Source organism: Vanrija pseudolonga, chromosome 7, assembly GCF_020906515.1.
Source record: "Vanrija pseudolonga chromosome 7, complete sequence".
NCBI classification, from domain to species: domain Eukaryota; kingdom Fungi; phylum Basidiomycota; class Tremellomycetes; order Trichosporonales; family Trichosporonaceae; genus Vanrija; species Vanrija pseudolonga.
Window position 1 is genome coordinate 1,084,602 of NC_085855.1, and position 13,168 is coordinate 1,097,769.

Genomic DNA, 13,168 nt, shown 5'->3' on the forward strand with positions numbered 1-13,168 from the left:
TCCTCGGTCTCACTGGGTCTCACGTCATGCCCAGCAAGGTACAGAGGACCCCACAACTGTGGTTGTGTCTCGTGCGTCATTGTGGCAGCATTGGACGTCATCGTGGCTGTGGTCGCTGCGTTTCTCGCAGCCGCCGTACAGGAGGGCTGCTACACCGTGCCGTACGACCTCGGCCCCCTCGATCACCACGACCATCTCTAAACATCTCACAATGACCCGTGCAGGCAGACCGCGCGGCCTCGCTCCCGCCTCGGCGTAGACGCGCTTTCGTCAATGCCGTCGTGGTGATGTCGCCGAGGCCGAGGGAGAACAGGGCCTCGGGGTGCTCACCCCGCGCCCCGTCAGCTGCCACGCGTACAGCATACACTGCCACCACCCAGGGCGCCTCGCTCGCGTCTCAACGGCTTGATTCAGAGTGCTGCCTGCCTGTGTCGCACGCAGCCTGGGCCATCCTGGAGCGCACGAAACCAAGGTGCATTGTACAATCAACTAATTGGCACTTTGACAACTGGACGCGACGGACCAACCCCCCCCCCACCCCTCCCCCCTCGCCCACCCCCGCTCCTCCAAACCACGCCCGCATCTCCTCGCCCCTAGTACCCCTCATACCGCCAGTCCATAGCCACCTGCTCCTTTGTCACGCCACGGCGCACCACGCGCGCGACCTGCTCGTCCGTGCCGTCGAGCAGGCGGTTCTCGCGGCGCACATAGAAGAGGTAGCCCGTGATGGTGATGGCAAAGGCAACACCGGCAGCGATAAAGGTTCCAAAGGCGGCAAAGTACCGCGGGCCCGCAAACCACAGATATGAGGCCCAGATGTTGGACGTGCCGCCGATGGCGTTCATGAGGGCGATCGCGGCGGCGCGCTTGGCGATGGGGCGGGGCAGATGGTGGTTGATCGTCTTGTAGAGCAGCAGCTGGGGGCCGACTGGGCCGGTGAGCATTAACTAACGGGCAACTGACATACCACTTGTGCACGGCATGAACATCATCGCCGTGTAGCGCCCTGCAATGCTCAGCGTGGCCATGGGCACAATGTAGGTGCAGCATGCGAGGGCAATGTTGCCCATGATGAAGGGGTAGATGAGTTTAGTTTTCTGGCGGTGTCAGTTGTGGCTCGTTACAGACGACCGTCAACTCACGTCGCTCAGCGCCGTCAGGCCCATGTACCAGAACGCGGCGAAGACGTATGGCGGAGCGGTGAGCAGCAGCGTGCGGTTGGAGTCGTAGCCCAGCGTCTTGACTGAGGCCGAGTCAGCAACGAACCACCAAGCTCAACGCACCAATCGTAGGGAAGAAGTTTGCAATCGATCCTTGGGTCTGCGACATCATGTTGCAGAAGATGAGCGCGTAGAGCTGTTGGGTCAGCGATCGCAGGGGCGCCCAACCCACCTTGGGGTCCTTGAAGCCTTGCAGGAAACCCTGCCACGTCCCGACATCCTCGCTGCCCTCACCGGCGCCTGCCTCCTTCTCCAGGCGCCAGACGGCAACCTCACGCTCTACTGGGGTGAGGAGGCGGGCATTGTACGGGTACTCGGGCTGGTTTGGGTCAGCTCTGCTCGTTGACAGCACACTCACAAGGATGAGAGCCGAGAGGATTGCAATTCCAACGGTCGCGCTGCCCTCGCTGCGGGTGTTAGTCGGTCCTTTTAACTTGTCACCTACATGATGAACAGCCAGCGCCAGCCACGGATACCATGCAAGCCGTCCATCTTGAGGCAGCCAGCGGCAATGAGACCACCGAACGCGTTGCCCACCTGCTGCCCGACGTACAGGCCGCCGATCCGCTTGCCGAGCTCGTTCTTGGTGTACCACGCGCTGAGGAGGTAGATAGCGCCGGGGAAGAAGACTGCCTCGACCATGCCCAGGATGGCGCGGATGGCGAGGAGGGCGTGGTACGACTGCACGGCGGCTGTGGCGGCTGAGATAACTCCCCAGATGGCGCAGGCGCAGCAGATGTCTAGGCGGGTGTTAGGTCTGAAGGACAACGACGCAGCGGTGGGTGACTTACAAAGACCCGGTCGCGTGAGCTTCGAGATGATAAGGTTGGACGGGATCTGGAAGGGGAGGTAGCCGACGAACAGGATCGAGAGGGCAGTCGCAAACTCCTGCGTCGACATGTTGAGGTCCTCCATGATGCCTTGGAGCTTGGCAGCGGCCAGGTTCTGGCGGTCAATGTAGTTGAGGATGTACAGGATGCCCATGACGGGCCTGGGCGGGGGTCAGCGCTGCCCGGCATAACGGCAGCACACGACTCACAGGATGACGAGGTCGGCCTTGCGCACAATCTTCTTCTCAATAGCGGCAATATCGGCGTCGCTCATCCCGCGCAGGGCTTCGGGCCGGCGTTCGTCGACCGACAGCACGTCGGTCGTGGGCTCCTTGATGTCGGTGGTCGAGTTGGTGGGCGACGGCATGGTGTGGTGCGGGCGGTGTGGGAGGGACCTGACCTCTAGCTGCTCTGTGGTTCGTTCGACCAGGCAGGCAAGCGCTTTAAGAGTCCCGAGGGCGTGCGTTATCTCGGGAGGGGGGAGGGACACGGCCTCCGGACCGAGAGCGGCGCACGGGTCTTGGTCGTCTGAGGAGCGCGGCGCGGCGCGACACGGTCCTGCAGCTGGCGGCGGCGGTGGTGGTGGGCTGCGTGATAAGCGGCATGCTCCTCCTCGCCGGTGGCGGCTAGAGAGGGGAAGATGGAGAAAGAGAGATAGAAGTGGGAGGAGGTGGAGATGTGGGCAGGAGGTGGAGGGGACAGATCTGGCCGGGGTCAGGGAGGAGGTCGCGCGCGCAGCTTGGCGTTGCCGCGGCTGGAGCTCGAGGGAGGAGCTCCGCCACTTGACCCAGTCCACTCTGCTCTGCCGTCTCCAGCGGACATGGCCGGGTCGGCTTACTTGCAACAAGTCGCCTCGCGCGAGTTGCTTGTCAACGCTGTGCTCCTCCGACTTACATGCTCCTCCAAAGTATTGTACCGACAAAGGCCTTATCCGTCCCCATGGCGAGGTGACAAACTGGCTTTATAAGATAGGCCGGGTGGCGGGTCTGCCTCCTCCGCCACGCACTCAGCCCCCAGCCCACGGCTCCACCAGCATGACCATCTCGAACACGTACCCCACGGCGCACAGCACGAGCGTCTCGAACGCGCGCCTGCGCATGCTCAACACGCTGCGCAGCGGCACCAAGGCCGTGATGACCTTCATGGCGATCCCGTCTGTGCGGCACGCGCAGATTGTCGCCCTGTGCGGCTTTGACGCCGTCATCATCGACTGCGAGCACGGCCACATTGGCGACGACAGCATGCACAACGCTGTGTCGGCGATCGCGGCGCTCGGCGTCTCCCCGCTCATCCGGATCCGCGGCACCGGCCCGGACATTATCAAGCGCGCGCTCGACACCGGCGCCCACGGGCTCATGGTGCCCATGATCAACACGGCCGCCGAGGCCGAGGCGGTTGTACGGGCATCAAAGTTCCCGCCGCAGGGCCTCCGCGGACAGGGGTCGGCGTTCCCCGCCATCGCGCACGGCCTCACCACACCAGAGTACATGCAGAGCGCGAACCAGACCCTCTTGACCATCCTGCAGATCGAGTCGCGCGAGGGGGTCGAGAACGTGGACGAGATTGCCGCGGTTGACGGCGTCGGTGAGTGGCGGCGGCGTGTCGTGTGCTGTAGGGGTGTCGACTCGCTGACGCCGCCAGACTTCCTGTTCATCGGGCCAAACGACCTCGCACAGTCGCTCCTGGGCTACACACCCGCGCGCGGCGACGAGCCCGTCTTCCTCGAGGCCATTGACCGCATCGTCGCCGCGGCGCGCAGGCATGGCAAGTGGGCCGGCCGCCTCGTCAACGACGGCGTCCTCGCCAAGGCTGCCTTCGAGGTGTTTGACAGCGTCGCTATCACCGGCGACACAAAGGCCATTACCAACTGGTATACGGCCGAGGTCAAGGTTGCTAGGTCGTAGACTCTGCGAATGTATGCATGCTATAGGCGTTAACGTGGTACAGGTGATGGTGGGGTGACCCCACGGCGCTTGTTGCCTTCGCGATAGCTTGCCCAGAGCAGAATGCCAATAATGCGGTGAGGTGTGCCGCCGCCTTCCACTTGTCGAGTTGCAAGGGAGCCTTATGGGGAGTTTCAGACCCTCACGGTGTGCGTACCGACTCGGCCTATAACCAGGTATCATCCATACCGAGCTATGTTGTTCTTGTGCTGTACGCAGGCTCTGTGCTACCCCGTGCGTCTGTAAGCAATATCTGTACCGCGACGCGCACAGATGGCCGCAAGCCACTCTACCACCCCTGCCCCAGCACCACAGTCCAAGCCACACCATGCATGCACTCTATCTACACCTGCGCGATAGCCTCGATCTCTATCGATGACCCGCCAGGCAGGCACCCGGCCTGGATACACGTGCGCGCGGGGCACGGCTTGGGGAAGAACTGGTTCGTGAGTGCCGCGACCCTCGACTTGGCTTTCGCGCCACTCACGTCAATGTACACCTCGTTCATGGCGGCAAAGTCGGCCATGTCCTGGAGCCACACGTTGACCTTGACAATCTTGTCCACGCTGCTCCCGGAGAGCTCGAGCACGGCAGCCAGGTTCTTCAGCGCCGTCGCCTGCGCAGGGAGATTAGGTATTGCAGCATTTTTGGACGCACGGTTGCGGCCTTGATCTCGCCCGTGGCCGTTTGGCCCGCGAGGAAGACGAGCCCGGGGACCTTGACTGCGGGTGCTGGGGGTGTTAGAGGGGTGATCTGCGGGCTGGGGCCCACCGTTATGCGGCTTGAGGGGGAAGTCGTCCGAGTAGATGATCTCGCGGGTGAGCGTCATTGTGGCGGCGTGGTGGGGTGGTGGTGTGATGGATGAGTATGAGTGGTATGAATGAGTCTGAATAGGCGCTCAGATAGTCGGAGAGGGCAGACGAGGTTCTTAAGGCAAGATAGCGCCCGAGTCAGACCTACGCGAACTGGACATGGGTACTTGGCCAGACGTGGTGTGTTTGGCCAGCCAGCATCATGGCCACGAACAGGAGGAGGGGAGGAGCTCCCCCTTGAGCCGAGCCCGGTCGTGGCCCGACGGCCCGCGTGCCGCAGTCGAGTCGACCGAGCCGCCGTGCGTTCGCTTCTTCGCCAAGCATCAAGATCCCTCGTCCACTCCTGTGAGATTGGGGGTCCCCATACTTGCTTGCCCGGAACTCGGGCGGCCGTGTGATGGACGCGGACGCGAGCGATAAGTGACCCGGGTGCGGCGGGTCGGGCCGGTGCCGTGCGCTTGGGTTGCTTGCCCTAGTCTGGCCATACTGATATCGGTGTCGGAGGAGCCCGAGAAGCTAGAGGAGCTCGAGGAGCTCTGGACGGTGTTCATTGCTGAGATAAGCTGCATGCTGGTCGACCGATACATATGGGGAGGCGAACCCGTCCCGGATCTGCGGAGGAGCTCAGGCCAAGCTCTTCGTGGCAGTGTCACACCAACCTCGGAGATCGACGCCTCGCCAACGGCGACCTTTCTCTCGCAGCTGCGATACTTATACACCGTATGTGATGGCCACACAGCTCAGACCCAGACACACCCCGCACTACACCATGCCCACCACACCCGCATTCAACCCTCCCTCGCCTTCGCTGCCCGGCAAGCCGACCGTGCTGCCCTGGGTCCCGCCGGCGCCGACGAAGGAGACACATAACTTTGCCGAGCTACACACTATCGACTTGGCGCTCATGGACAGCGAGGACCCGGCGGTCGTCAACGCGCTCGTCGAGCAGGTCAAGGGCGCGATTCGGGACGACGGGTTCTTGTTCCTCGAGAACTATGGCGTATCGCTTGAGCAGGCAAGTGGACGCATGTGACGCTGCTGCTGACGTCCAGCTCCACCGTCAGTTCGCCCTCGCGCAGTACATGTACGACCACATCAGCGAGGCGGACAAGGCACGCCTGCTCTTCCACCCGGACACTGGGCGCTGGGCCGGCTACAAGCACCCGTACGGCTTCAAGGTGGGTGCGAGGTCTGCGACGTGCTGACGACGCGCCAGCGCGAGCGCGGCGAGCCCGACGGCATCGAGCAGTTCAACTGGTACACGCGCGAGTGGGAGGACGATGCGTTCATCCCCGAGTGCCTGCACCCGTTCATGGACGAGATCCGCGCGTTCGCAGAGTACTTGACCGGCAGCGTCAACCGGCGCCTGCTGACGTTGTTTTCGCGTGTGCTCGAGCTGCCAGACGACTACCTGTGGAACCATGTCCAGAGCCACGGCAGCCCCAGCGGCGAGGGCTACTTCCGGCACGCACTCTTCCGGCCCGTGGGGCGCGACACGGCCGCCAAGTCGCGCGGGCTGCGCATGCACGGGCACACGGATTTCGGGACCACGACGCTGCTCTTCTCGGTGCCCATCTCGTGCCTCCAGATCTGGGGACACGACGAGCAGTGGCACTATGTGCCGTACAAGCCTGGCTGCCTCGTCGTCAACATTGGCGAGACACTCGAGATTGTGTCCGGCGGGCACTTCAAGGCGACGCGCCATCGTGTCTTCTCGCCACCGGCCGACCAGGCGCATGAGGAACGCCTCAGCCTCGTGCTCTTCAACAGCAGCGTGGGGGACATCCAGATGACCCCGGCGAGGGGTGAGTGGTATGGGCGACTGGCAAGGCGCGCGGCTAACACCCCCAGCATCCCCCCTCATCCAGCGCGAAGGCTGCATCGAAGAGCAAGGCGTGTACCGCGAGTTCAAAAAGGTCATGGACGCCGGCGCGTCCGTGCCGACCAACAAGCAGTGGCGCGAGATCCAGATCGCCAATGCGACCGACCCGACCGACAGCGTGCGCAACCGCCTCGGCGCGGACCAGGTGCTCATCGGCGGCAAGCTCATGAACCAGCGCGACTTTATGGGCGTCAAGGTGACTCTGCCGGTGTAAGCCGAGGCGCGTAGCGCCGAGGCTGTAGCCCCCCCGCGGGCGGCGTTGTACAAGTGAAATGTATGCAACAAGTGGCGGAAGAGCGGCATTGAGGCGGGGGGGGGGAGCTCCTCCCTACATGGTTGGCTGGCTCTTGGCGATTTCGGCAACCACAGCCAGTCGGGGTCGGTAACTGGCGGCTCGACGCCGCTGCTGCCCCACACGACTGTGCATCTTATCGTCCCGGCAGGCAGCGACCACCGACCCCCGCTCGTGTGCGTTGCCCCCCTCATCCTCGTCATCTCTGCTCCTCCCCTCCTCCCCATCGGAGCATGCAGACACGATGCCCCGCGACACCACAACAGCAACGCCGCTGCACCCGTTCGCCTGCGCGCACTGCGACAAGCGCTTCACGCGGCATGTGAGTGCGCCTACCCGCCCCGCCGGCGCCCGACTGACGCACACGCAGGAGAACCTCAAGCGACACCTCGCAGTGCACGGCACGAGCTCAGGCAGCATCCGGTGCACGCTGTGCCGGGCGACATTCGCGCGCGCCGACCTCCGCCGGCGGCACGTCAAGCGCAAGCATCCCGAGGTGCTCGGCGCGGCGGTGGATGTGGGAGGGTACGCCGACGACGACGAGCAAGGCAAGGACCGAGAGCACGGGTTCGACACCGCGCCGCTTGACGTCAGTGCCGACGCCGACCTCCGCCTCATGGAGAACATCCTCTCGTCCATCAGCCCCGAAGTGCCCGCTCCTTCCCCTCCGGGCGTGGCTGACGCGCGATCCCTCCCATCGCCGAGCACGCCGCCGCCGCCGCCATCACACGCTGCGGCTGCCACGGCCGACGCGGACCCGCTCCAAGGCCTCTCCCCGGCGCTGGTGGACACGGCGCTCGCGCTGTACTTCTCGCATGTGGCGCACTTCTTCCCCTTCGTGCACAAGGGCACGTTTGACCCGCGCGCCGCGCCGCGGCCGCTGCTGCTCGCGCTCATCGGCCTGGGGCTGCAGTACAGCGACGCCGAGGCCGACGGGGCAGTGCCGTCCCTGTCGTCGATATGCTTCTACCGCGCGCTCGGGATGCTCGACGACGACGCGCCGGCGTCTACCGCTGCGCTCGATATCGCGACCCTCCAGGCGCGCGTCCTGCTGTCCGTCCTCGCGATCATGTACCTCTGTGGCGGGGCCACGGCGCACGGGCTCAAGCTGCACGCCGAGTCGGTGCTCCTTGCGCGCCAGGGCGGGCTGTTCAACCCCCTCCCGGCGTCGCGGGCGACATCGAGCCTCGACGCCCTGTGGGCAGAGTACGCCCGCGCCGAGAGCCACAAGCGGTGAGTGGCGGCCGGCGGAGGCTACGCTGACTCGGCCCCAGCACCTGCTACGCGCTGTACCACGTCGACGCGATGCTGTACCACGTGCTCTCTAACCCGCGGGCGCTGAGCCACCTCGAGCTGCGGCACGACATGCCGGGCCCCAACGAGCTGTGGGAGCAGGACAGCGCGAACGGGTGGGCGCACCGCTCGCTCCTGGGCCAGGGCGACAAGACGACGCGGTACACGACCGCCGTGCGCAACTGCCTCTCGGACGCGCCGGTCCCCGAGACTTTTGCGGGGATGGACGCGTACGCGCTGTCCCTGGTCGTGTCGTTCATCCTTTCCAGCACGAGGGAAAACTCGGGCTGGTCGACCATGACGGGCCAGGTGTGCTTTGAGCGCGCGGCTGTGAGTGTGGCGTGTGGCGTGTTGGGGGTGGCATCCCGCTGAACCTCCCCCCAGTCGCTGCAGCAGTCTGGCCGCGTCCTCGAGCCGTTCGTCACTGGGCCGCGCGAGGACCCGCACGCGGCGCTCACCGAGACGATGCTGCGTATGAGCATGATCGAGCTGCTGATGTGGGCGCCGAGCCACACCTCTGGCGTGGTAGAAACGAGCCTGGACAGCGCTATCGCCTCGGCGTGAGTCCCCGCATCCCCCCACCATGCCTAACTCGCCCCCAGGCTCTACCTCAGCGGCACGCACGTGACTGTGACGCCCGACCTGCGCGCCCTGCTCGAGGGCCACATTGGCTGGTTCCTCGACTACCTCGACCTCGACCACGAGGTGGTCTACGCGACCGAGCCGCCCTGGGTGACCATGTACGCGTTCCGCGCCGTCCTGTACGCGTGGCAGCTGGCGCGCGGGGGACACCTGGACCCGATCGAGCGCCTCGGCCTAGGCGACGCCGACTCGATGGCCGCGTGGACACGCCGCGTGTTTGCCCGCCGCGCGAGGTGGCAGGCCGCGCGCATGGTCGTGCGGTGCCTCGACGAGATGGACGTGGCAGAGGGTTAGAACTGTACTGTAGTTACGCGGCCGGGCGCCGTATTCGTTGTATATATGTACTGTGAATGATCGCTGCGCTTCGCCACCGTCTCGGCCGGTCGGTCGAGACATTGCGCAACACCCCGGGCAGGGTCGACCTTGGCCTCGGCGATCCACACCCATGGGCGGAGGTCTAGATGTCGGTGTGCGGTCCGCGAGGTCGGCGATGACCCTAGTCGTGTCTTTCGGGAGATTGGCGCTGCAGGCGAGGTGGTTCGGGGTGCACGTGCTCAACAACTCGTGTTGTCGCTGGGCACCTCGTTTGGAGGGGCCGAGTGCCACAACACCAGCAGCACGCAGACATGGCTCTCACATGACGCCTTGGACACCGTGATGATGATGCCAAGACAGTCCATGCCGAAGCGCTCCACGCTTCGCACCTGTGCCAGCTCCGACTGCGCTTCGACCTCGGCGTCATTGGCGTACCTCTAGCGCGATCCACAGAGACTGCTCGACCTGCACACCCGCATACCTCGCTGACTGCGCGCAGCACCGCCTTTGGCACAACGTGGGTGCATGACAGAGTAATGTACAGTGGGCGAGTGGGTATTCTCGTGTACAAGCTTGGTTTCGACTACGGCAACAAAATTATCACTGGCTGGTTCGCGTTTTGGGGGTGTGTGGATTGGATGCTGGATGATGGGGGTGGTGTTGCGAAGAGCAGTTGCGTGATAAGACAGATTGGATGTACTTCTAGACCTGGAAACCCATGGGAGAAAAGAAAATCGAATGAAACAGAGAGGCACAATTTCCGTGTGTGTCCGTGTAGGGGATTATACGCCGTCAAAGGTGACTTGCAGGTCGCCTAGGTTGGCTACAGCGACAAGGGCCGAGTTGCCGCCCTCCTGGCCACTCTGAACCTTCATTGGCGTGATGGTCGACGCCTGCTGGGCGTATCCCCAATACACGGCGCCCGTCACAATCGTAGTTGACGACGCGGTAGTGGTAGAGTTTATGCCGTGGCTGGCAAAGAAGGTATCGTCCGACACGTCGAGGTCACCCTGGACAAGCAGGCGCGTGCGTCCAAGGTGGAGTGGATCCTCGAGTTTGGCGGATGGGAGAGGAGGAGGGAGTCGAACACTGCCCCAAACGTTGGCAGCGGCGAACGGACCGACGTAGTTGGGGTGCATGGACACATCAACCATGCCCGACTGCGAAGCGACGAGGGCCTGCAAAGCCGTCGATGGAGGGTGGTGCAAGTAGGCCACAAAGATGAAGCCCGCCTTGGTGGTGAAGGTGGTGTTGACGGAGTGCGTGGGTGGGCCAATATTGGCAGCAGCGTCCATCTGAGCCGGGGTGGGGTAGGGGTGGAAGCCTGTGGCAGGGTAGTTGGTCGCATGCGACAGCCCGCGTCGCTTGGGGCCAGGGAGATCGGTCACAAGTGTTGTCGAATTGTCGACATCAAGCCCAGGATCATTGAGCAAAACGTTGGCAAAGATTGTTCCGCTGGTCGAGTTGATCATGAGCGAAGAAGAGATGTTGAAGGTGCCTTGGACAGTGCCTTCAGCTCCGTAAATGTTGAGGGTGTCGGCTTCAAGGTAGTCCGCAACCACGGCACCACCTCGGCAGTGAGCAGTGACGCCAAAGGTTCCGAACGAAGCCACGCCGTGCAGATCACCAACACGCGTGGCCATGGCCGTAAGGTCGAGGCTGACCTTTGGCAGATAGGCATACTGGGGGTTCGACGTATTGAGGATTGACGGTGGGACGCGTACAATAACGTGGAATGCCGGTGTTCGAAGAGGGTCAAGCAGACCAGGAATGTCGGCACCGCCATCTGTGCGAATCGGCGTGTAGATCCCCACTCCAGTGGAGCCATCGTCGCGGTCCATCTGGCAGACATTGACAATCTTTGTCAAGTTGAGGCCAACAGCGATGCGGGCGATGACGTCGACCTGGAGTTGGCCTTCTGTACCGCCTGTGACCACGGCGGGCGGAGACTTGGACCCCACAAACTCGATGGTTCCACTAGCGGCGAGGCCACGAGCGATGAAGTACAGGTCATTTGACAGGGAGGAAACTGTGTCGTTGAGGGCATCAAGGGGGTAGGTAAAGGTCGAAATGTAGTTTTCAAAGTAGGGAGAAGCAAGGTTGGCCAGCTGAGAGACTGTTGCAGAGTCGTTGAGGGGCACAAACACGTTGCAGTTTGAGGGTGTGCCATCGGCAGGACTGGGTCCGTCCCTGTCCGGGATGTAGGTCAAGTTGAGATCCGGCATCTACGCGAGCAGTCAGCACACAGATCCCATGCCGAGCACAGCCTATCAACCCACCTGCCAAGACGCGTTGGGGGGTCCTCCTTTGTCGTACCATGGCCGGTACCCGGGTGGACGCTTGTGCTTGTACTTTGCTGCCCACGCGGTACTGAAGCCTACAACCAAACCAATGGTAAGAACCAAAAGGGTGGCGAGGAAGATCAAACCAGCAATGATCCACTTGCGGTACTTGTGCCAGATGTCGTGAACCTCTGGGGCAATGGGGATGGTAGGAAGGTTGGGGACCGGCACACCGAAGATCTTTCGTTTTCTTCGGCCAGTGTATATCAACCCCTCCCAAGTCTTTGTCGACTGCTCGCTGATTAATGACGCTGCCGTGGGGCTGGAAGCGGGAGCCCTGCTCGAGGTGGGTCTCCTTGCTGTCAACAAGTCGGGGTATGGTGCGATGCCCGATGAAGAGCCAGATGAAACCGAGGCCTGCGATGATGGTCGCACGAGAACCGACGTGCGGGGGCGGCGTGGTGGTTGAGCTACTCCGAACACGCGTGATGTGCTGGCCTCGGACGCTGTCGTGGTCTCCTCCTCTACTGACGAGATGGGGCGCGCGCGAACACGCCTTCCTTCATAGGGAGGAAGCGTCTCTTGCCACGTAAAGTCCTCGTCCGAGTAAGAACCGTAGGGGTACGTGGCCAGGACCGTCGGCGCCGACTGAGGATGGTAGACGGCATCTGGGGGGAGAGGCACGTCTACTAATCTCTGGTCGTCGTCAAGGATCGACGCCGACTCGGCGAAGAGGTTTGGGTCCTTCTCTGGGTCGGGTGGGATGATCATGGTGAAGGGGTGCCAGTCGACGGCGACGCGTGACTAGAGGCGGGTGAAAAGAGGAAAGGTCGCGGCGGGCTAGGACGATCAAGGCGGTGTCGTGCGAGGTGCCAAATGTTATTGACGAGCCATTGCCTTTGTCGAGATGCAGACGCGTAGAAGTCGACAAGAGTTGGACGCGAGAACGACGAACGAACGAGTGTGGTGTTGGATGTCAAGACGAGGCTTGTTCTGTGGGTTGGACAGGGCAAAGGGGGGGAGGGAGGGAGGCGAAAGGGGCGGGAGGCGGTAGGCAGGAATTGAGGCGGGTGGGATCAAAGGGTCCTCGTCTCCTTTCAAGTGTCGATTGTGTTTGTTGATGATACAAGTGTCTGCCGTCGTGTCCAAGAATGATGTGATGCTTGTCGGGAATCTGGCAATCTGAACAGAGGAGGATGCGTAAGAATGAATAGAAGGTCGTGTAGAAGGAGAGTGCGTGGGCGGTCCAAGGGGGAAGGGCGATAACGGGCGGCGAGCGGCGAGCGGCGAGCGGCGTTGCAATCCTGCACAGGGGGGTTGCTGGGGTGGTGGTTGCGGATGAGATGGGTCCGTACAGTGGTGGTGGGTGTGGGCGGGGAGGGCAGGAAGGTGTCCAAGGGCCCAAAAGGGGCTGGTGGTTGGGGGGGAACAGTGCGGGCGACGACACAGTCACACACCCAGGCTGGTTGGGTGCTGTGCACTCGGCGTCCGAGGTGGGAGGACCTGTAGGCTTTTAGCGGGATCAAATTCTCTCGCTTAAAACTGCTCGTCGGGCAAGTCAGTGGCTATTAGAAATCCGCTTTTCCCGTTTAGCCGGCGTAATAATAAAACAAAACCAGGCCAGCCCCCGCCCGAAATAGGAGAGACTAGTGCTGCC

General features: G+C 62.9%; 6 protein-coding genes across 6 annotated transcripts; 3 read left to right on the forward strand and 3 right to left on the reverse strand.

Moving 5' to 3' along the window:
* Window positions 1-585: 585 nt before the first annotated feature.
* On the reverse strand, window positions 586-2,417 carry SPBC1683.12_3 (putative transporter; the record flags this gene model as incomplete). The annotated part of the gene is made up of 9 exons (XM_062775839.1): window positions 586-928; window positions 968-1,097; window positions 1,143-1,243; window positions 1,284-1,356; window positions 1,393-1,539; window positions 1,579-1,627; window positions 1,666-1,960; window positions 2,012-2,211; window positions 2,260-2,417. The coding sequence occupies 9 exons, from the start codon at window positions 2,415-2,417 to the stop codon at window positions 594-596; spliced, it is 1,488 nt and encodes a 495-aa protein (XP_062631823.1). The 3' UTR covers window positions 586-593.
* A 667-nt stretch (window positions 2,418-3,084) lies between these two features.
* Window positions 3,085-3,954, forward strand: hpcH_2 (4-hydroxy-2-oxo-heptane-1,7-dioate aldolase; the record flags this gene model as incomplete). Its single annotated transcript, XM_062775840.1, has 2 exons — window positions 3,085-3,634; window positions 3,692-3,954. 2 exons carry the CDS (start codon window positions 3,085-3,087, stop codon window positions 3,952-3,954), a joined length of 813 nt encoding a protein of 270 aa, XP_062631824.1.
* Window positions 3,955-4,336: 382 nt separating this feature from the next.
* Window positions 4,337-4,822, reverse strand: mmf2 (Protein mmf2, mitochondrial; the record flags this gene model as incomplete). Its single annotated transcript, XM_062775841.1, has 3 exons — window positions 4,337-4,609; window positions 4,651-4,724; window positions 4,765-4,822. The coding sequence occupies 3 exons, from the start codon at window positions 4,820-4,822 to the stop codon at window positions 4,337-4,339; spliced, it is 405 nt and encodes a 134-aa protein (XP_062631825.1).
* Window positions 4,823-5,574: 752 nt separating this feature from the next.
* On the forward strand, window positions 5,575-6,901 carry GA2OX1 (Gibberellin 2-beta-dioxygenase; the record flags this gene model as incomplete). The annotated part of the gene is made up of 4 exons (XM_062775842.1): window positions 5,575-5,834; window positions 5,905-5,983; window positions 6,055-6,610; window positions 6,657-6,901. 4 exons carry the CDS (start codon window positions 5,575-5,577, stop codon window positions 6,899-6,901), a joined length of 1,140 nt encoding a protein of 379 aa, XP_062631826.1.
* A 310-nt stretch (window positions 6,902-7,211) lies between these two features.
* On the forward strand, window positions 7,212-9,208 carry SPAC11D3.17 (Zinc finger protein; the record flags this gene model as incomplete). Its single annotated transcript, XM_062775843.1, has 5 exons — window positions 7,212-7,301; window positions 7,350-8,212; window positions 8,254-8,602; window positions 8,657-8,832; window positions 8,875-9,208. Exons 1-5 carry the CDS (start codon window positions 7,224-7,226, stop codon window positions 9,206-9,208), a joined length of 1,800 nt encoding a protein of 599 aa, XP_062631827.1. The 5' UTR covers window positions 7,212-7,223.
* Window positions 9,209-9,737: 529 nt separating this feature from the next.
* LOC62_07G009288 (uncharacterized protein) lies at window positions 9,738-12,923 on the reverse strand. Its single transcript, XM_062775844.1, has 2 exons — window positions 11,509-12,923; window positions 9,738-11,454 (listed from the first exon to the last, which is right to left on the reverse strand). The coding sequence occupies exons 1-2, from the start codon at window positions 12,280-12,282 to the stop codon at window positions 10,012-10,014; spliced, it is 2,217 nt and encodes a 738-aa protein (XP_062631828.1). The 5' UTR covers window positions 12,283-12,923; the 3' UTR covers window positions 9,738-10,011.
* Between the last annotated feature and the right edge of the window lie 245 nt (window positions 12,924-13,168).

What these genes read in the sequence shown, in the direction of transcription:
- LOC62_07G009288 (XM_062775844.1), bottom strand. Translation starts at nt 12,282, where the DNA reads ATGATCATCCCACCCGACCCAGAGAAGGACCCAAACCTCTTCGCCGAG. An exon ending in CCCCCAACGCGTCTTGGCAG is followed by an intron (nt 11,455 to 11,508) that starts GTGGGTTGATAG and finishes CTGCTCGCGTAG; the next exon opens with ATGCCGGATCTCAACTTGAC.